Below are 21910 nucleotides of genomic sequence, written 5' to 3'. Positions count from 1 at the left end.
AGGGCAGAGAAACCCAAGGCAAAGAACAAAAAGGGCCACTGTACAGCAAAATTCTAAAAGGACAAAGGGTGTTAAAAAAACAAGCCTGAAGGCTTTGTGTCTTAATGCAAGGAGTATCCGTAATAAGGTGGATGAATTAACTGTGCAAATAGATGTTAACAAATATGATGTGATTGGGATTACAGAGACGTGGCTCCAGGATGATCAGGGCTGTGAACTCAACATCCAAGGGTATTCAACATTCAGGAAGGATAGAATAAAAGGAAAAGGAGGTGGGGTAGCATTGCTGGTTAAGGAGGAGATTAATGAAATAGTTAGGAAGGACATTAGCTTAGATGATGTGGAATCTATATGGGTAGAGCTGCAGAACACCAAAGGGCAAAAAACGTTAGTGGGAGTTGTGTACAGACCTCCAAACAGTAGTAGTGATGTTGGGGAGGGCAAACAGGAAATTAGGGGTGCATGCAATAAAGGTGCAGCAGTTATAATGGGTGACTTTAATATGCACATAGATTGGGCTAACCAAACTGGAAGCAATACGGTGGAGGAGGATTTCCTGGAGTGCATAAGGGATGGTTTTCTAGACCAATATGTCGAGGAACCAACTAGGGGGGAGGCCATCTTAGACTGGGTGTTGTGTAATGAGAGAGGATTAATTAGCAATCTCGTTGTGCGAGGCCCCTTGGGGAAGAGTGACCATAATATGGTGGAATTCTGCATTAGGATGGAGAATGAAACAGTTAATTAAGAGACCATGGTCCAGAACTTATAGAAGGGTAACTTTGAAGGTATGAGGCATGAATTGGCTGGGATAGATTGGCGAATGATACTTAAGGGGTTGACTGTGGATGGGCAATGGCAGACATTTAGAGACCGCATGGATGAACTACAACAATTGTACATTCCTGTCTGGAGTAAAAATAAAAAAGGGAAGGTGGCTCAACTGTGGCTATCAAGGGAAATCAGGGATAGTATTAAAGCCAAGGAAGTGGCATACAAATTGGTCAGAAATAGCAGCGAACCCAGGGACTGGGAGAAATTTAGAACTCAGCAGAGGAGGACCAAGGTTTGATTAGGGGAGGGAAAATGGAGTACGAGAAGAAGCTTGCAGCGAACATTAAGACGGATTGCAAAAGTTTCTATAGATATGTAAAGAGAAAAAGGTTAGTAATGTAGGTCCCCTGCAGTAAGAATCAGGGGAAGTCATAACGGGGAACAAAGAAATGGCGGACCAATTGAACAAGTACTTTGGTTCGGTATTCACAAACAACCTTCCGGATATAAAAGGGGTCAGAGGGTCTAGTAAGGAGGAGGAACTGAGGGAAATCCTTATTAGTCGGGAAATTGTGTTGGGGAAATTGATGGGATTGAAGGCCGATAAATCCCCAGGGCCTGATGGACTGCATCCCAGAGTACTGAAGGAGGTGGCCTTGGAAATAGCGGATGCATTGACAGTCATTTTCCAACATTCCATTGACTCTGGATCAGTTCCTATGGAGTGGAGGGTAGCCAATGTAACCCCACTTTTTAAAAAAGGGAGAGAGAAAACAGGGAATTATAGACCGGTCAGCCTGACATCAGTAGTGGTAAAATGATGGAATCAATTATTAAGGATGTCATAGCAGTGCATTTGGAAAGAGGTGACATGATAGGTCCAAGTCAGCATAGATTTGTGAAAGGGAAATCATGCTTGACAAATCTTCTGGAATTTTTTGAGGATGTTTCCAGTAGAGTGGACAAGGGAGAACCAGTTGATGTGGTATATTTGGACTTTCAGAAGGCTTTCGACAAGGTCCCACACAAGAGATTAATGTGCAAAGTTAAAGCACATGGGATTGGGGGTAGTGTGCTGACATGGATTGAGAACTGGTTGTCAGACAGGAAGCAAAGAGTAGGAGTAAATGGGGACTTTTCAGAATGGCAGGCAGTGACTAGTGGGGTACCGCAAGGTTCTGTGCTGGGGCCCCAGCTGTTTACACTGTACACTAATGATTTAGACGAGGGGATTAAATGTAGTATCTCCAAATTTGCGGATGACACTAAGTTGGGTGGCAGTGTGAGCTGCGAGGAGGATGCTATGAGGCTGCAGAGCGACTTGGATAGGTTAGGTGAGTGGGCAAATGCATGGCAGATGAAGTATAATGTGGATAAATGTGAGGTTATCCACTTTGGTGGTAAAAACAGAGAGACAGACTATTATCTGAATGGTGACAGATTAGGAAAAGGGGAGGTGCAACGAGACCTGGGTGTCATGGTACATCAGTCATTGAAGGTTGGCATGCAGGTACAGCAGGCAGTTAAGAAAGCAAATGGCATGTTGGCCTTCATAGCGAGGGGATTTGAGTACAGGGACAGGGAGGTGTTACTACAGTTGTGCAGGGCCTTGGTGAGGCCACACCTGGAGTATTGTGTACAGTTTTGGTCTCCTAACTTGAGGAAGGACATTCTTGCTATTGAGGGAGTGCAGCGAAGGTTCACCAGACTGATTCCCGGGATGGCGGGACTGACCTATCAAGAAAGACTGGATCAACTGGGCTTGTATTCACTGGAGTTCAGAAGAATGAGAGGGGACCTCATAGAAACGTTTAAAATTCTGATGGGTTTAGACAGGTTAGATGCAGGAAGAATGTTCCCAATGTTGGGGAAGTCCAGAACTAGGGGACAAAGTCTAAGGATAAGGGGTAAGCCATTTAGGACCGAGATGAGGAGAAACTTCTTCACCCAGAGAGTGGTGAACCTGTGGAATTCTCTACCACAGAAAGTTGTTGAGGCCAATTCACTAAATATATTCAAAAAGGAGTTAGATGAAGTCCTTACTACTAGGGGGATCAAGGGGTATGGCGAGAAAGCAGGAATGGGGTACTGAAGTTGCATGTTCAGCCATGAACTCATTGAATAGCGGTGCAGGCTAGAAGGGCCGAATGGCCTACTCCTGCACCTATTTTCTATATTTCTATGTATAGTAAGACTTCCCTGCTTTTATACTCCATCCTCTTTGCAATAAAGGCCAAGATACCATTGACCTTCTGATCACTTGCTGTACCTGCATACTATCCTTTTGTGTTACATTCACAAGTCCGGGCTAATAATTAGAAATGATTGTGCATTTGATGATGTCGTGAATTGGTTGTATTTCTTTTGATCATTCTAAGTAAATATAACACCAGGAAAGGGGTGAGTGAAGGAACATCCCGTGTCTGTATTGTTCTGTCACAAGTACGAACTCAAAGTGTAGAATCAAGGCATATAGCTTACAGGCTAAAACCTGTTCTTATAAAAGATAAGTCTTACACATCCTACATATACTTCTATCTCCCTGCATTCTCATTGTGATGAATCTTGATTTCTGTAACTCATTCCTCCCTAGGATCTCACATCTGTGCAATTCTTTACTTCTCCAAATCTTCTTTTTCTCTTACAGTATACAAGCTTTTAAAATTTAAGATTGGCATCTTCCAATCACTCTATCTTGATTTGCTCTGTCTTCTTAGGCGTCAGCTGTGGCTCAGTTACAGCATTCTCATTTGAGTCAGAAGGTAGTGGGTTCAAGTCCTACTTCAGAGACTTAAGCACAAAATCTAGGCTAGCACTCCAGTGCAGAGAGTGCTGCACTATCGGAGGTGCCGTCTTTTGGTTGAGACGTTAAAACCAAGACCCCGTCTGCCCTCTTAGGTGAATATTAAAGATCTCATGGCACTATTTTGAAGAGGAGCAGGGGAGTAAGCCTCAGTGTCCTAGCCAATACTTATCCCTCAACTAACATCACTAAAACAGATTATCTGATCATTATCACACTGATGTTTGTGGGACTTTGCTATGTGCAAATTGGCTGCCGCGTTTCCTATATTACTTTAAAAAAAAAGTGCTTTGGGATGTCCTGAGGTCGTCAAAGGCACTATATGTATGCAAGTCTTTCTTTCTTCCCTAACTTTTTCAACTTTAGTGCTATCCTGCACTATAAGCTTTGGACCGTTACCTATTTAATTGGAACATCCAAGGTAAGGAAGAATAAATTACATTAAATTGTTTTTTGAAGGGTGTATTTAGAAAATATTCATGCTGCTCAGACAAAGCATACAGCATTACCATGTGAAGAACTAACTGAAATATAGCATCATGTTGAATAAAATAAAATACAACATGGTATGGCAAGAATTCAAACAGAAAATTATTGAATAAAGTTTAAACTGCTACATAAATGGTTCAAAACATCTCATCTGCTTAAGCTTTATTATAGATATGAACAAAACAAACTGGGGATTGATCGCACGGGAGAAATCTCCGATACAGATGTTTCAACAGTCATCTGAAATTGAGAGTAGATTACACCTTTCTAAAAATCCAGCAGACCTGTTCTTTTAACAACATACACATTTCACAATTTATGGGACATTTTATTCACTTTTTTTTGTAGGAACAGCTGTTACGGAATGGCCAGCCAGTACACTCAGTGATCCACACTAAATGAAGATTGATCAAACTCTTCTAATTTAATTAACTGATAACCAACTGATCTTTGGAAAATGATATTGTTGGTACAGATTTACACTAAGTGCAGAGATGTGGCACTCCCCTTTCTCCTTTCACTTTAGTGATACAGTTGAGTCCTGATGAACACTATTAACTCGCTAAAGGTTACGTTTGCATGAGGAAGGCTTCTACACAAAGTGACAGTGAATGGGAATAGTACATTAGAATTCTGCATTTTAATCCAGTCTCCACTGTAACAACTGCAATGCATTTTGAAAGCCGATATATATTTTAAATGAGTGAAAGCACACACACCTTTAGGACTAGTGACAGGATTCCCCAGTTGTCTCCGTTTGGCATCACTTAAAATATCAATGACTAGAGTGGCAAACTCGTGAGCGTTAAACCGCGCCAGCTTCTGTCTTCCCTGCAATTTACAATGAAAGGAAAGTACAGATTAGAGTCTGATTGTGTGCAACATCTTAGTGATGTTATGAATGAAGACAGTAGCTCTGTGATAATAAAATCTCCAGAACAGAACTTCATAACTTTACATCATGAATAAGTAATTGTTAGCTTTCAAACTCCCTCCAGACAACAATTTAAACGTATAAAACTTCGCAACAGACGACTAGAGATAAAAGGAACACTTAATATTGAAAATCTAAAACAGAAAATGTTGGTAACGTGCAGCAGATTCAGTAATATATGAAAAGACAGGTTAACATTACGGGTGGAGACTTTTCTTGGAACTGACAAAGGGTCTCCACAAGCTGATTTACCCGCGCTGTATTAACACTTTCTATTTTTATGATGCTAGTAAGCATACAGACATCATCAACTGGATTATGTGACAGTTCCTCCCTTTTATAGTGCTTGCAACAACAAAGCATTTATTGAAAACTTGCCTGATTCCTAGTTGACGAGTACTCTGGATTCACAGGAAGGAAGGGAATAACTGTTGTCTCAGTTACCAGGGTGCTGTGGTTTTGAGTTGTCAGCCAAACTGTGCAGAGAAAAATCAGTTAACTCGAACATTTTTATGCAGTAGTGTGTAAAAAATAAATAGAAACTCAAGGCAACTATTCTGATCCATATTTATCATTGCCTCTCAGAGTGTACAAGAACCAAATCTAGAGACTGCTCCAAGTAGATTCCGTAATTGTAAAGTAGCTGATCTATAAACTCATGCTTTCCTTTCTCATACTACAGCACTATCAATGCAAAGGGGTGGTAACTGTATTGGAAATGATAAGTTCATTTTCAAACCCATCTCTTGCAAGATTTAATGATTGAGTTCTGATCATGTCACAGAAATTAAAACAACTAATAAACCAGCTTACTTGTGAATTAAGATCCTAGTTGTGGTCCCTTGTGTAACTATGCTCCCATTATAACAGAATGAAGGTGTCGTCGCATCCATGAAAATGCACGTTATCTAGAAAGCTATTTAAATAATATAAATATATAAATTCCAAAATTTTCCTCTGTCGCATCTATTTCCTGTTACCATAATTTAGTAATGCTTTTGTAACCATGATAATACCGAGTGTAACAGGATTATAATAGGTGACAGTAATGCCTGTATTTAGTCCTCCCAACACTTGTGGCACGTCACCCAGCTCTACTGTTGCAATAGGTGAGTGATCCGAAACTCTACTGGGAGCTCCCATACATCAGCTCTCCTCCATCCACATCTCTACAAGGCCCACGCTCTCCCACCTGTACGTTCGCTCCACCTCAAAAAGGGGAAGTGTCCTCTTGATGCTCAGACAGCCATCCTAAACCATGCTAATGTTGCAAGTTAAGTCTCCATTCTCCCCCCACCCCTCCCAGCTTATCCTGAAAGTGCCATCTTCAAGTGTACAGTGATAGAGGCCCCAACCAGCCGGTAACTTTTGACAGTGCCTTGCCGCTGGCCCCCCTCCACTCCACTTTGCTGGTCCTCACTATTCTTGCTAGAGCCAATCACGCTCTTCTTGACAGCTGCTGCCCATGACTCCAGCCTCCACCCCTCCTACTACCCATTTTTGCAAACTTACCTCTAGCCCTCCATCTCACCTCCTCGCTCAGTTGGAAACTAATGAATTGTGTTTGGCATTATAAGCACTTTCAAAATAAGTTACTGGTTCTGTGTGTTTGGAACCAGCTTACTTACCATACTATGGTCAGTGGAGAGATAAATGCTCCAAGGTGTGGGGAAGCACAAAGTCTTGGCAATACATAGATGGCTAGGATAACGTGGTCATGCAGAAATGGGCAGCAGAGAGCACGAAGACATACACAGCATTAGTCGACAAAGGTTCAATGCATCTCAGACTCCTGATCACTTTATAATTTTGGTTCCCAGCTTACTGCTGGGCACCAACTTTAATTACCTTGTTACACGATGTGGCAATGAGTGGAATAGGGAATTGACAACGGGCAAAACAGGAGAGGCACACAGAGAGAACTTGCAACACTACAAACAAAGAGACTGTTTACACTGACTTACTGTGAGAAATCAAATCGGAGAAATTCTCTCCCACTCACACACCCCTCCCAGCATTCCTCTCTCAACAACAAAACCAGGTTAAACGATCATTCATCTTATTGTGGTTTATTGCGTAATATGGCTACTGCATTTGCTTAGATAGCCACAGGCACCTTATTGCAAACAAGTGCACTGCATGCAAAATGCTTTGAGACATTTGCAAGAGAAGTGATAATGCAGAATGTTAATGCACATTTTTCGTTCTTCCACGGATATCATTAATTTATTTCTAGTTTGTCCTGCAAGGAGACATCATCTGTTAGTACAAAGAAGACCCCTTAGCCAAAACTGGTTTCCTATCCCACTGGACCCAGCTAAAACCAGCAAACACCCTCCAGGAACAAGATTTAAAAGGTTAGCTAAAAATTGGAGGTTCTAAGTTGAGGGGCCAATGCTCTGGTATCATTTCTAGAGGGTTGTTTACTCCCACAACTTTGATGTGCTGTGCTCTGGAAAAAATAGGTAGGTTATGAGAAAGACCTGTAAACTTAAAAAAAAATGTTTTTATATAAAAGAGCCAAGAAGGGGAATTTCATGTAGATTATTCAAAACAGAGCTCCCTTTTCAGAACAGCAGGCAAGATTGCGAGTGTATCACAATATTGGATTACACTTCACAGCGAAATCCTCACCTGCATCAGTCTCCCTTCGATCTACTTCATCATACACATCCATAGCTAGTTCCTCAAATAAGTGATTACTTAACTAGAAACAGAAGCAGAAAGAACATTTTATTACTCGAGATAAAATGCAACTAAAGTGCAACTATATAAACCATTCACAGTGCTTTGACAATGTTTAAGATGCTAGAGAGGCAAATTGAAAAACGACTGGCGCATGAAAAGGAATTGTGAACTGAATGAAAGAATCTGCACATATTACATTAAAAGATCACTACTGCTTTAACTCCTTCCAAGTTCATCTTTTCCAAGATTTACAAAAAAAGAAATTGGCAAGAAATCTCTCTGGCTCCCAGCAAAATCTCCATATCCTTCCCTCTCTCCCCCTTCTTGACTACAATCTAAAGTATAGGGAAGGAGTTTGTGTGCCTTCTAACTTGAATAGCCTTGCTGCCAATTACATAAGAACATAAGAACATTACGCCATCCATGCTGGGAAGAGGATGTTAAACAGCAGAAATGGTTGGGAGAAATTGGTCAGCACCCACGCAGAATCTGACCATCCTGCATAGGGGTGGAAATTTAGGGCTACGGAGTTAGAGAATCCGCAGACCCTCAGCTACTGTCTACTGCCATATCACAAGGTGAAGTGAGCTCAGAGATTGTGTGTAAACCTCACAGATAGCATTTAAAGTTTGTCAACCACTCTGCCTTGGCAGCACAAACTGAGGGATGAGAGTGTATTAATGGCTCAGTGCAAACTCATTTCACTTAAACCCATTTTCTTTTTTTTTGTTGGCAAAGATCATCAAAGTCCTACAATGCTGCCCGAGTGGTGAGCTAACAGACATGGTAATGTTGGAACTATACCTGTAGACTTCAATGCAACTGATTTGGATTGTGCCCCAGGCAACCAATGACTTCGCAATCCTCTTTAGCATTTGCAATCATCACCCCACATGGGGAAGTTGGCTAGAAAAAGGTGACATCAATAATTCCTGCCAAGCCAATTGACCACTGTCAAACCATGGCTATAGCCACTTTTTACACTGAGTCATAAAGCATGTAATAAAAGAACATGACTTTGGTTTCCGGAAATATCGCAACTCTTCTTGACAAAAGATGGTACAGAAAGGGCCGTGGAAAACTGCCATGGCAACAGAAGAACTGGCTCACCATGACACTGACATTCCTGCACTGAGTGAGACCAGGTGGGCTAGAAGGAAATAGCTGCCGACATGAAGCCAGCTATACATTCTTCTGGTACAGCCAGGCAGATGAGGCACTGTCACTACTGGTGCTGGACTTGCGCAGATTGCAGTGAAATGAAATAACCTGCCAAATGGCATCAATGAGCACCTGTTGATTGTGAAAGAAAAGCACTACACCAGTATTCATGACTACTAGACCGGAGGAACTGGCCGTAGGACGGTGGAATTATGGCTACTTCTATTTCCACCCGTGGCAAAATCTACATGATTCTGTGGAAGGGAGGGAGGGAGGGAGAGGCAAACGGTAGAGTTATTTTTAAATACACTGTTCTACATACATAACTCATTTGGAATTGTGTCTGGTAGAAGTTGGAAACCCTTCTATCCAGTACTTATCTAGGTCTTCCCAAGATGAAAGAGCAATTATGTAATGATCTAAATGTGATCACTGCATCACCATCAGCAGGCATACTGATCAGGCCAAATGGTAAATGCAGCGCTAAAATTGCACATATTACTGAGCACTAGAGACTTATAGTTCTCACTGTGCAATGTGTAAAGTAATTCAACATTTTAGGCAGCTTTTCTAGGATCCATTTGCAATTTCTGGGCATCTGATCTGCAGGATTATGGAGTGCAATGTGAATGAGGATACCTAGTTCTTGATGAGCAACATGCACAGGAAATGTCTCAAATGTCAGAGACAAACCGTCTCAGACATACGTGCAATAGGCATCTTAGTATAATCTTAAGGTCAGTATTCAAATCCAGGCTCTTTGTATACCAGTCTTGTATTCTGCCACAAGACTCAGCGAGGCCAAGAAGAAAACTTACCGACTGAAGCTTTTTCTTTGCTGCCTTCGCGAGTTCTGACAAATCTAAACTGCTGAAGATCGAGGATAAAGAACACCATTATTAATGAAGTAATATAAACACAGAGCAGTATGATATTTTTAAACAGTTTTCTGAGATAGTTATTTCCAAACCAGTACAGCTGGCATGTTTTGGCAAACTTGGTTAAGCAATTTAAAGCCATGAAATGGGCAATGTTTGAGAAAGAGAAAAAAGTAGTACTCCAGATGGCTCAGTGTACAAGATCACACAGCCTGGTGTGGTACAGAGTCATATAGACCAGGAACATTCTAGGTTAGATTCCTGGTCTTCTGCTCGATCAGCTTATCTCAGCTGGGGCAGCTGTGGAGTGTTACACTTAGAATTGTACCCCAGTATGATTCTGGTATCAACATGAAAGAGACAAGAGTCCTGTGGTGGACCCAATTCTTCCTCCAAAATCAAATTCAACAATATTACAAAGATGCAATATTGCTCAGTTAGAGCACCCAACATTTGATGCTCTTCAATACTGGGATTTGGTGTCTTGATTGCTATGACAACCTGAGATCCTATGAAGGTTTAAAATTCTATCGATTTTAAAATTCTCATCCTTGTTTTCAAATATCCTCCAGCCCCATAACCCTCAGATATCTGCACTCCTCCAATTCTAGCCTCTTGAGCATCCCCGATTTTAATCGTTCAACTATTGGTGGCTATGCCTTCAGCTGCCAAAGCCCTAAGCTCTGGAATTCCCTTTCTACCTCTCTTCAAGACGCTCCTTAAAACCAACCTCTTATCAAGCTTTGGTCATCAACCCTAATATCTTAGGAGGCTTGGTGTCAAATTTTGTTCGATAATGCTCCTGTGAAGAGTCTTGGGAGGTTTTAACCACATTAAAGGTGATATATAAATACAAGTTGAAGTCACATAAGATCATCCAGGACAGTATTACTCATAATATGGGTTGCGGAAGGCAGTACTTGTGACCCCCCCGACCTGTGAGAGAACAGCTCCGCAGGTCATAGAAACATACAAAATAAGTGACGGATTAGGCCATTTGGCCCTTCGAGCCTGCACCACCATTCAATATCATGGCTGATCATTCACCCCAGGTCGGACTATAAAAGAGCTGGAGCGGCGTACCACTTCAACCTCCAGCGTGAGCTACTCCAAGTATGCGACGTTTTTGAGATGGACGACGTAATCAAAATCCTGATCGCCGTTTTGGAGCGTGGGCAGGAACATCGGCAAGACCCAGGTACAGAGGAGTGGGAAGGTCGGGGCAGATGAGCGGCGAGTGTTTGTGGCGGGATGCAGTGAATGTTTATGGCGGAGGAGCGGTGAGAGATCGTGGCGGAGATGCGACAGATGAGGGTATGGGACCCAGAAGAGCCGAAGGCCCGGGGCAGCCCACACTGCGATATGTGTGCGTGCTAGGTCCGTGCAGCAGAGCAGGTCTCCAGTTGTCTTGGTTAATCTTTGATACTGGACCAAGACCTAGCTCTGTCAAGCCCGTGTGGTGGCTGGGGTGCAACGGTCACCCCACGTTAAAAGAATCCATGCATAGACATCTTCCACCCCCTCAATTGGAGTTTAGGACTGGAACATCGGGTCCTTCACCGAAACACCTATGAACTCGTGGAAGCAAGTCATCCTCGTTCGAGGGACCGCCTATGATGATGATGACTTGTGACCCATCTCATCTGTCACTGTGGCAATCATCAGAGCTGTTGCTCCAAGCATTGCCCCAGGAACTCAAAATATGGGAAATCGAGAGGCCAGCCTATCCCTCCATGGCGTCACGTGTTGGAGCATCGCTGAGAATGGCCATCAAGTGCTTGTGGTGTGGCTTGAGACCAAAAAATTACTGTAAGGCCAAATTTTTTTGAAAAATCAGTCTAAATTTAAAGGTGTGGGTTGTGTATATCGTAATGTTTCCTGGTAGCAAGGAGGAATCCAGTTTGGGGTGCAGCTAATATGCAGGGGTGGGCTATACATGCGTCAATATGGCAACACTGATCTAGCGTACGATATTGTACTAGTTCAGAATTCTAAGTGAATTCTAAGTGTGTTGCATGTACATTTGGTTCTGGATACCATCATCATCATAGGCAGTTCCTCGGAATCGAGGAAGATTTGCTTCCGCTCCAGAAGCGAGTTCTTTGGTGGCTGAACAGTCCAATACTAGAACCACAGACTCTGTCACAGGTTGGACAGATAGTCGTTGAGGGAAGGGGAGGGTGGGACTGGTTTGCGGCACGCTCTCTCTGCTGCGTGCGCTTGATTTCTGCATGCTCTCGGCGTTGAGACTTGAGGTGCTCAGCGCCCTCTCAGATGCACTTTCTCCACTTCGAACGGTCTTTGGCCAGGGACTTCAAGGTGGCAGTGGGGATGTCGCACTGGGTGTCCTTGTAACGTTTCTGCTGCCCACCTTTGGCTCATTTTCCGTGAAGGAACTCCGAGTAGAGCACATGCTTTGGGAGTCTCGTGTCTGGTATGCGAACTATGTGGCCTGCCCAGTGGAGCTGATCGAGTGTGGTCAGTGCTTCAATGCTGTACAATATACAAGTACTGCGCATCAGCAACCTTCAAAATGCTGTCTGATATCATCAGTGCACAGCAGATGGAGTCAGCAGCTAAACAGATCATCACATTCTCATTAGCGGAGATGCTCTGATCTTTAATCCAACTCAAGACAGTTCAATCCCCACAACGACAAAATTTGAGGTTAGTCATAGGCTCATGTTATCATGTTAAACATCAGGCTCACAATATACTGTAACATTATGACATTTCAGTTTTAAAAGAAGTATCCGAGCACACATTACATTGATCTTCAACTATCAGGCCTAGAAGTAGCTATTTTAGTATGCATTACTTACAGGTGCCTTTATCCCAAGAGTTGCAGTGAAGAAAGTGCAAAAATATTTATTGATTAGTCTATACAATAAGATTACAAACACTTCATAAGATGGCTGAAGAACCAGCGGCATGAAATCAAAATTACATGCTGATCGCCAATTCATTTTGAACAAGTCCTGCATACTTTGCAGATCCATTTCACCATAAAAATGTCACTGGGGCTCCAATATTCAGCTGGTAAGTACAACACGTAGCATGGAATTGAGCAATACTGACTAAGGAAGTCGACCATTGACCTCTGTGTAAAACTATCTGATCTCACTCAGAGTGACGTGTTGCAAATGGCCTCAAAGCCTAGGGAGCAAGAGTGGAAAAAAAAAATCATCCAGGGTCCCCACTCCCAGCTGTTATCCAGTGATACCTGCTGGAGAGTGGTGAAGACAAGCTCAAGATTGCCCGTGGTGCTTTCAGCGGCCAAATAGTCCGTTAACACAAAATGTCTGACCTCATAGATAAAGAATGGCCACTTGCTGAGGTACCAGAGAATTGTGGATGTGTGTGATACTGTACCCCAGCAGAAATTTGGGGAAGGAGGAAGAAGGGAGAGAGAAGACAGTTGAGTATAAATACAAACGTACAGACAGACAGGAGTGCGACACTTAGTAAGAGCTCTCATTAAAACCCTCCCTTCCTGTCAGCTGCCGTCAATTTGTGAAATATTCCAATCATCCTATCACAATGGTAGAGTATAAATTTGGATGATACTATTCCAGTGGGAGAGCTTAGCTGAAAAAAAACTGCAAAACTTCTGAAAATGTTTCAAGGGTTCAGATAACAGTGTACACATGATTTATTCCACAATAGGATTTTTGTCAGGAAGGGTTTTCTATTCTTGTTGAGCTAGTTTCTTTTGGTCTCTTTTCTGTAAAATTTCAATATACATTCACCCCAAAGATAATGCAACAGGTATCTTGGAGTATCTCAGCTGCCCGTTACCCAATATACTACGGATTTTTCTTCACAATTAACTTAGAAGGTACTTTTTATTAAAAGCACTGCAAATGAAAGTCCTGGTATAGTATTAAGCCATACGAACCAGGATATCTCAAGTTGGATTCCTGGGCTGGGTTGAGTTAGCTAATCTCAGTGAGGGCAGCAAATGGCCTCAGCACCTCACAGCTGAGGAGCAGGTGGAGAGATCCATACATTTTTCCCACTTCTGATCACTATCCAGTGTTTTCTTCTCGAAAGTGTATCTGCATAGACGTTAGGAGAGAACAGAATTGGTTTCGCTGTTGTGTACCCCACAGTAGAATAGTCAAGCTCACATGTAAAGAATAACCACATGGGTGAGGTGGTAGAGGGCTACCAATCAGGGTTGGTAATTTGAGGATCAAGAAGAAAAATAGGGGTAACGACCGTAAATATTGAGAGATAGCACAAAGACTGCCGGATATTTTTGATCAGGCTGCGATCCTCACACATGCTCAGCTGAGGTCAGCAACAGAGGCAGTCAGCCTGCTGATCCAAAGTGTAAGCCATTAACTAATGCAATACTAGATATTGCTAATACCTGGGCCCAATGACATAGCTACTGCAGTGTCAGTGTGTAATTTCTCTGACGTTTAGAACATTTTTCTAACAAAAGCTAACACATTGTGAGTAGCACTTTATTGTAAATACTTCCCCAAAGAATAGTGCTTTCCTCCTTCAATAAGTAATGTGCTAAATTGTGCTTAGAGCATATAAAATATAAAGTTCACTCTCATGATCGCTATCCAACCATACTCAGTGGAAGTGCACATATGCGGGCATAAAGTGAGGATACAACTGCCAAACCACTTCCTATCACTGTATAGGTTCATGCTTGAAAAATGGACATTTGGTTGAGATACGAGGCAGTGACTGACCTCAGCAAGGAATCATTGCCTTCGGGAGAGGAAGGAAGAAAACTAGAAGAAAAATAAATAATGAAACATCTACAACTAGTGCATTTGGCCGCTTCTTTCTCCATTTTGTAATTGAGTTGTAGTAACTCAATAATCCAGCAGGTGGCAGCCACTGGTGCATCATCAGCTCATTCAGTGAAAGGACAGGAACCATCATGTTTTCAGGGGCAAGGGTATCAGAATAAAAGCAATATGCTGTGGGAAGTTTAAATGGAATATAATGCTTACAATTCAAAGTAAAACTATAGTGAACACTGAAAATGAAACAAAGCCACAAATATTTAAATTCCCACAATGTCAGTAGTGTGCAAGTGCACCACAGCTACAGTTAAAAAAAAATATACAAGCATATTCACATCCAAAGCATGATCTTCGACTGCGCAAAATCCAACACCTTACACATAGCTACAGGTGATTCACCAATTCAAAAGAATAAATGCACAACTCCCCCAGGTATTTTCCCAGCAGTAAATTTCTCTCATACCAATTACTCTTCTGTGGCACTGAACCTGGGAATCAAAACCAAGTTCCCAGGCCACAGGAGCCATCTCCACTTTGACAGGTTTTCCATGCTTCCCTCACCTTCTGCTATTCTGCTGTAACCATTTATACCTCCGCTGGATCCATCTTTTGTTTCTTTACCACCCCCTTTTTGCCTTGCACCAATCACTCCTGCCCTCCACCCCATCACAGACCTTCCCCATTTATTTTTTCCCCAACTCCCCCACCTTTTCCCTGCCTCCGCATTGGTTTAAAAACTGTTCATCTCCAACAACTTCCAGTTCTGATGAAAGATCATCAACCTGAAACGTTAACTTTGTTTCTCTCTCCACAGATGATGCCTGAGCTGCTGAGTGTTTAACAGCATTCTCTGTTTTTCTTACAAATTTCCAGCATCCGCAGTATTTAGCTTTTGAACCAAGACGAAGTTTAGTGTTTAAATAATGTGTGTGTGTTAGAGGGCAGAGAATATTTGGATCAGGGTGTGTAGATATATATAATTCAGTCTCCATTTTGAGGGCAAAATATTTTGTCCTTAATTTTATATTGCCATTATAAATTCCAATCTCCGCATGTGTAATGGGAAACTGCACGTTAACTTCGCATGGTGTAATTACATCTTCCCACCAAGTAGCGGCGCTACAGGGGAGGGAGCAATCACAAAACACTGCGGATGCTGGACAACTCAAATAAAAACAGAAAATGCTGGAAATACTAAGCAGGTCAGGCAGCATCTGTGGAGAGAGAAACAGAGTTAACGTTTCAGGTCGATGATCTTTTGTCTGCACTGGAAGAAGTTAAGAGATTTAGCAGCTTATTACCGAGTACAGAGACAGGGGAAAAAGGGGGGAGGAGGGGAGGAAAGAAGAAAAGAAAGGTCGGTAATAGGGCAGGACTCATTAAATGACAAAAGGGATGATGCTGTAAATCAACGGGGGTGGTAATGGGTCAAGTAAAGAAACAAAAGATGGGCCAAGAGGAACTGTAAATGGCAACAGGAGGGTGTAATTACAGCCTGACAAGTTTAAATGTGGATATAGGAATTTAGAATAAGAAAACTTAACACAGTGCACATAGAAACGCCAGACTTTTAAATTAAATATTGTGATCTCATAGCCTGACTACTTGCTGCAAGGCTTTGCTCTATGTCCAAGCCTTAAAGTACAGTCCCCACCGCTTATATCGGGCGAGTTGGTGTTAACCCGCTACAAGTATTGGATAGTGCATCATCTTTTGGAGGCATCAAGACCATCCTCGCACACGCTCTAGCAGCCAAGCACCAATTTGGACTTTGTCGTAATAAACAAAAATCTCTCCGCCTCACCTATCAGCCATCTGTGGAATTATGAAGTGCTGCCCATTCTTGTGATCTGGAATGGAAGAAGATAGTTGAGTTGCAGTACAGTTCAAACAAAAGCACAGCAGGCACAATAAATTTGAGCACAAATGTCAAATCAGATGCTGGAAATCTCACCAGTAAGAGGTCACAGATGTTACACCTAGTCTGGATTGGGAATGCGCCCCTTAGGACTTGAAGCACACACCCATCATTACCATCCATGATTTGGATTAACGAACGAAGAAGGTATTCTACTCTCATTGAAGTGAAGTTGTCCCATTAAGCGCAATATAAACACTTGAAGGATACCTTAAAACTTAACCTTCAGAAGGACATCATTGGATATTGACAAGTTTGATGAGTTGGCACTCAATTAAAGTTGCACATTGCAACATTTCAAGGATCACAATGCTTTGACGATGAATGCCAAACAGTGAAAAGTGATGAGAAGAGCATACAATACATCCAGCAAGATTCTAATTTGGTAGCGGTTTTAAATGTGAAATCTATTGAAGGAACTGCCAATCTTGCATTGGTCTTTACAGTTGTATGTCTCCAGGGAGGTCAGAATCAGAATCAATACAACAATGTAATGCACACCCCTACATGGCAGACATCATTGGACATGGCATATAAGCAGCATATTAAGAGGAACCTTCGCTTATTTAAAGTTACTACAACTGTAAGCACTAGTCAAGCTACTCCCAAAACCACAATTGCAATGGCAATTCTAAAGCCATTATGAATTTGTGTGTCATGTCGGTTAAAACCAGTTGCACACAAACTATTCAGCGCATGCAAATGTATAAATGGATACATTCTACAAAGGGGGAGCATAGAAAAAATAAAGTTATGAACATTTGAATACAGAGAAAACATATTAGCATGAATAAAGACTTGCATTTAGACTAGCACCTTTCACGACCACCAAAGCGCTTTACAGCCAATGAAGTACTTTTTGAAGTGTAGTCACTGTTGTAATGTAGGAATGGGAGGAAATAAGACACTCTCATTGGCTGATATATGTGCAACATATTGACTACTGTATAAATGGAGAGTTCACAGAGGATCCCTTCAATTGTACATAATATTTGGCCTCTCTTGTGGAAAGGGGATGTTGCATTGTAGATATCTAACAAGCAAGAGCTTCATATTCATGACATTTTTTATCTCCTAGTGTATCTTTCACCAAAATATTTAAAACAGGAAGTCTCTCTTTCACGAAGGATTGAAGTTAAGGTGGATTACTCATTTTTCTCATAATGTGCAGTTTTGAACTTTGTAGCCGAATAACTTGTTCTCTCTCAGGTGCTGTATTAGATCAGTGGCACTCGTTAACATGGTTTGCCTCTCCTTCACTTGCTACCTTCAGTAGACTAACAATCCCATGTACTTCGGGGTCTACATCTATTTTCTGATCAACTGTGGGATGTTGACCAAGCTGGAATTAAGTGCTCTTCCCCTTCTTTTCTTTCTCTAGCAAAAGGTGGCAAGGCAATGATATCAGGAGGTGGGGCCATTACTGCTTCAATACACAAAAGTGCAAGGCCCGCAACTGCTTCTTCCCCATCTAACTTCGGTCTTCCCCTTCTTCCTCCTGTATGGTATTGACTCGCCTCCCTGTAAAGCCCTCTCTATACTTGAGCAACATTATAGAAAGGAGGTAGAATTATTGAACAGAAGAATTGATCCTTTACTTTGCCCTTTCTTCCTGTGGAGGAAATGCATGGCTTCCATTTGGCAGCTGCCCATAGTGTCGTGATTGAAAACAGGAGTTCAGTATGCTGGAATCATAGTGCAGACTTGCACCCCACATTCCATGGTGCATCAAGTTGCATTCCTGAGAGCAACTCTTGAGGAAACTATTGGTTAGAATTGCACATCGCAATAAAACATTAGTGAGCAACACTACTATCTAGATTCTCCAGTGCTGATCTTTCACACCCACCTGGTTTCCTTCCACAGAGAAAGAAGGCTAGTCTATCAGTGAGTTCATACTGGATCTCTACTAAACGGTCCGCTAGTTCATGGTGTCCTGCTTGCCTACAAAACAAAGATAACATTTTAATGTCAAGAGTACTTGCGCTGACAAAGGAGAAAAAGAAAAGATCTATTTGGAAATCCACGCATTACAAGACACAAACTCAAATCTAAAACGTGGGAAAAGTACTGTACATATTTAGCAACACCAACACCAACTAGTGAGGTTATGACAAAAACAATGGTACTTGTATACCTTGTTTCCAGCCACCATAACAGGTGATTCAGCTCTTATTCTTGCATTCACTTGCACTATGACAGAACCCATATTATTCAATTAAAGATTTAATAGAGGTATTCAAAATTACATGTGGGTTTGGTAGAAACTGTTCCCACTGGAAGGAGGATCGGTAACCAGAGGATACAGATTTAAATTAATTGACCAAAAAGAACCAAAAAGGGCGTATTCTTTTACGCAGCGAGTTATGATGATGTGGAATGCACTGTGAGAGTGTGTGGTGGAAGCACATTTATAGTAATTTTCACAAGGGAATTGGATCTATACTTGAAGGGGTGTAGGGAAAGAACAGGGTAGTGCGACCAAATGGAAAGCTCCATTCAAGAGCCGGCATTGGCACGATGGGCCGAATGGCCGCCTTCTGATCTACATAATTTGACAAAATCATAGAAATGTAAATACAGGAAGATGTGCTAATAGATCCATATCAGAACTGGCTACTTCAAATCACACATCCTTGCTTTTTTCTTGGACGCTACAGAACGAGAAATTTCAGCAAAAGATTACATTTGAATCCTTTAAAGCTCATGTTTCCATCAAAGTAAATGTGGAGTTTGCAGCTGAATTTACAGAGGTGGAGAAAAAACCCACAGCTGCTGCCAGCCCTCCCAGTGAACTGTTCTAACCCCTTTCACAGGGGAACAGTCTCCCTCTTTGATCACATTAAAATAAAGAAACCCAGATTCATCAGACTGGAGATATTTACAGTGCATTAAAAAGGTCAAAAGATCAGGAAGAATACAACATACTCTGGCATACTTGGATTATTTCTGTAGATTACAAAATGGACATCTAATACACAACAATTTGAACTTCTGTGGACTTCATGAACTGCTTGATTTTCATTCTCTACAGTATCAAAACGCCTCGTAATATATCCCGATACCCCTAAAGCTCTCTGCCTTGCTACCTCTCACCCCAACTTCACAAAAGCTACCTCTTTGACCATGTCTTTCGTCACCTTCCCTGAAGCTTCTACTACTGGTCAGCATATTTATCATTTCGCTGAAGTGCCTTGGAGCATTTATTATATTAAAAGTGTTATATAAATGCATGCTGCTGTATACTTCTCATTTTCACAGGGTCAGCATCTACAGTAACATACCCTGGTTACACTTCTATTTAAAAGATACACCAGTGTCAAAACTTGACCACAGTCAAACCATTGTCATGCAGTGTAGCCCTCTTAATAAGACACAAATAATCTTCCGGAAATACTAGCGGACCGAGGGTCTAGCAAGAAGGCGGAACTGAAGGAAATCCTTATTAGTCAGGGAATTGTGTTCGGGAAATTGATGGGATTGAAGGCCGATAAATCCCCAGGACCTGATAGTCTGCATCCCAGAATCATATAAACATAGAAACATAGAAAATAGGTGCAGGAGTAGGCCATTTGGCCCTTCGAGCCTGCACCGCCATTCAATGAGTTCATAGCTGAACATGCAACTTCAGTACCCCATTCCTGCTTTCTCGCCATACCCCTTGATTCCCCTAGTAGTCAGGACTACATATAACTCCTTTTTGAATATATTTAGTGAATTGGCCTCAACAACTTTCTGTGGTAGAGAATTCCACAGGTTCACCACTCTGGGTGAAGAAGTTTCTCCTTATCTCGGTCCTAAATGGCTTACCCCTTATCCTTAGACTGTGACCCCTGGTTCTGGACTTCCCCAACATTGGGAACATTCTTCCTGCATCTAACCTGTCTAAACCCGTCAGAATTTTAAACGTTTCTATGAGATTTCCTCTCATTCTTCTAAACTCCAGTGAATACAAGCCCAGTTGATCCAGTCTTTCTTGATATGTCAGTCCCGCCATCCTGGGAATCAGTCTGGTGAACCTTTGCTGCACTCTCTCAATAGCAAGAATGTTCTTCCTCAAGTTAGGAGACCAAAAATGTACACAATATTCACCAAGGCCCTGTACAACTGTAGTAATACCTTCCTGCCCCTGTACTCAAACCCCCTCGCTATGAAGGCCAACATGCCATTTGCTTTCTTAACTGCCTGCGATACCTGCATGCCAACCTTCAATGACTGATGTACCATGACACCCAAGTCTCGTTGGACCTCCCCTTTCCCTAATCTGTCACCATTCAGATAATAGGCTGTCTCTCTGTTTTTACAACCAAAGTGGATAACCTCACATTTATCCACATTATACTTTATCTGCTATGATTTGCCCACTCACCTAACCTATCCAAGTTGCTCTGCAGCCTCATAGCATCTTCCTCGCAGCTCACCCAACTTAATGTCATCCGCAAATTTGGAGATACTACATTTAATCCCCTTGTCTAAATCATTAATGTACAGTGTAAACAGCTGGGGCCCCAGCACAGAACCTTGCGGTACCCCACTAGTCACTGCCTGCCATTCTGAAAAGTACCCATTTACTCCTACTCTTTGCTTCCTGTCTGCCAACCAGTTCTCAATCCATGTCAGCACACTACCCCCAATCCCATGTGCTTTAACTTTGCACATTAATCTCTTGTGTGGGACCTTGTCGAAAGCCTTCTGAAAGTCCAAATACACATCAACTGGTTCTCCCTTGTCCACTCGACTGGAAACATCCTCAAAAAATTCCAGTGGATTTGTCAAGCATGATTTTCCTTTCACAAATCCACGCTGACTTGGACCTATCATGTCACCTCTTTCCAAATGCGCTGCTGTGACATCCTTAATAATTGATTCCATCATTTTACCCACTACCGATGTCAGGCTGACCAGTCTATAATTCCCTGTTTTCCCTCTCCCTCCTTTTTTAAAAAGTGGGGTTACATTGGCTACCGTCCACTCCATAGGAACTGATCCAGAGTCTATGGAATGTTGGAAAATGACTGTCAATGCATCCGCTATTTCCAAGGCCACCTCCTTAAGTACTCTGGGATGCAATCCATCAGGCCCTGGGGATTTATCGGCCTTCAATCCCATCAATTTCCCCAACACAATTTCGCAACTAATAAGGATTTCCCCGAGTTCCTCCTTCTTACTAGACCCTCTGATCCCTTTTATATCCCGAAGGTTGTTTGTGTCCTCCTCAGTGAATACCAAACCAAAGTACTTGTTCAATTGGTCTGCCATTTCTTTGTTCCCAATTATGACTTCCCCTGATTCTGACTGCAGGGGACCTACGTTTGTCTTTACTAACCTTTTTCTCTTTACATATCTATAGAAGCTTTTGCAGTCTGTTTTAATGTTCCCTGCAAGCTTCCTCACGTACTCTATTTTCCCTGCCCTAATCAAACCCTTTGTCCTCCTCTGCTGAGTTCTAAATTTCTCCCAGTCCCCGGGTTCGCTGCTATTTCTGGCCAATTT

The 21910-nt window shown here is 42.1% G+C and overlaps 1 protein-coding gene across 12 annotated transcripts in view; it reads right to left on the bottom strand.

Annotated features, from left to right (window-relative positions):
- Nucleotides 1–21910, bottom strand: part of git2a (G protein-coupled receptor kinase interacting ArfGAP 2a) — a 122806-nt gene that overhangs the window by 52576 nt on the left and 48320 nt on the right. For 10 of the 12 annotated variants that reach the window (XM_070887963.1, XM_070887965.1, XM_070887969.1 and 7 more), the window contains exons 7-12: nt 18267–18361; nt 16304–16349; nt 9668–9719; nt 7635–7707; nt 5379–5476; nt 4786–4897 (exon numbers count right to left, since the gene is read on the bottom strand). In XM_070887963.1, the coding sequence (XP_070744064.1) occupies nt 4786–4897; nt 5379–5476; nt 7635–7707; nt 9668–9719; nt 16304–16349; nt 18267–18361 (476 nt within the window). The remainder of the gene's footprint in view (nt 1–4785; nt 4898–5378; nt 5477–7634; nt 7708–9667; nt 9720–16303; nt 16350–18266; nt 18362–21910) is intronic. The other 2 variants (XM_070887966.1, XM_070887976.1) reach the window with 1 other exon arrangement.

Source organism: Pristiophorus japonicus, chromosome 8 (genome assembly GCF_044704955.1).
Source record: "Pristiophorus japonicus isolate sPriJap1 chromosome 8, sPriJap1.hap1, whole genome shotgun sequence".
Classification (NCBI taxonomy): domain Eukaryota; kingdom Metazoa; phylum Chordata; class Chondrichthyes; family Pristiophoridae; genus Pristiophorus; species Pristiophorus japonicus.
The sequence above is the reverse complement of the archived record's forward strand: the minus strand, read 5'-3'. Positions and strand labels throughout refer to the sequence as shown.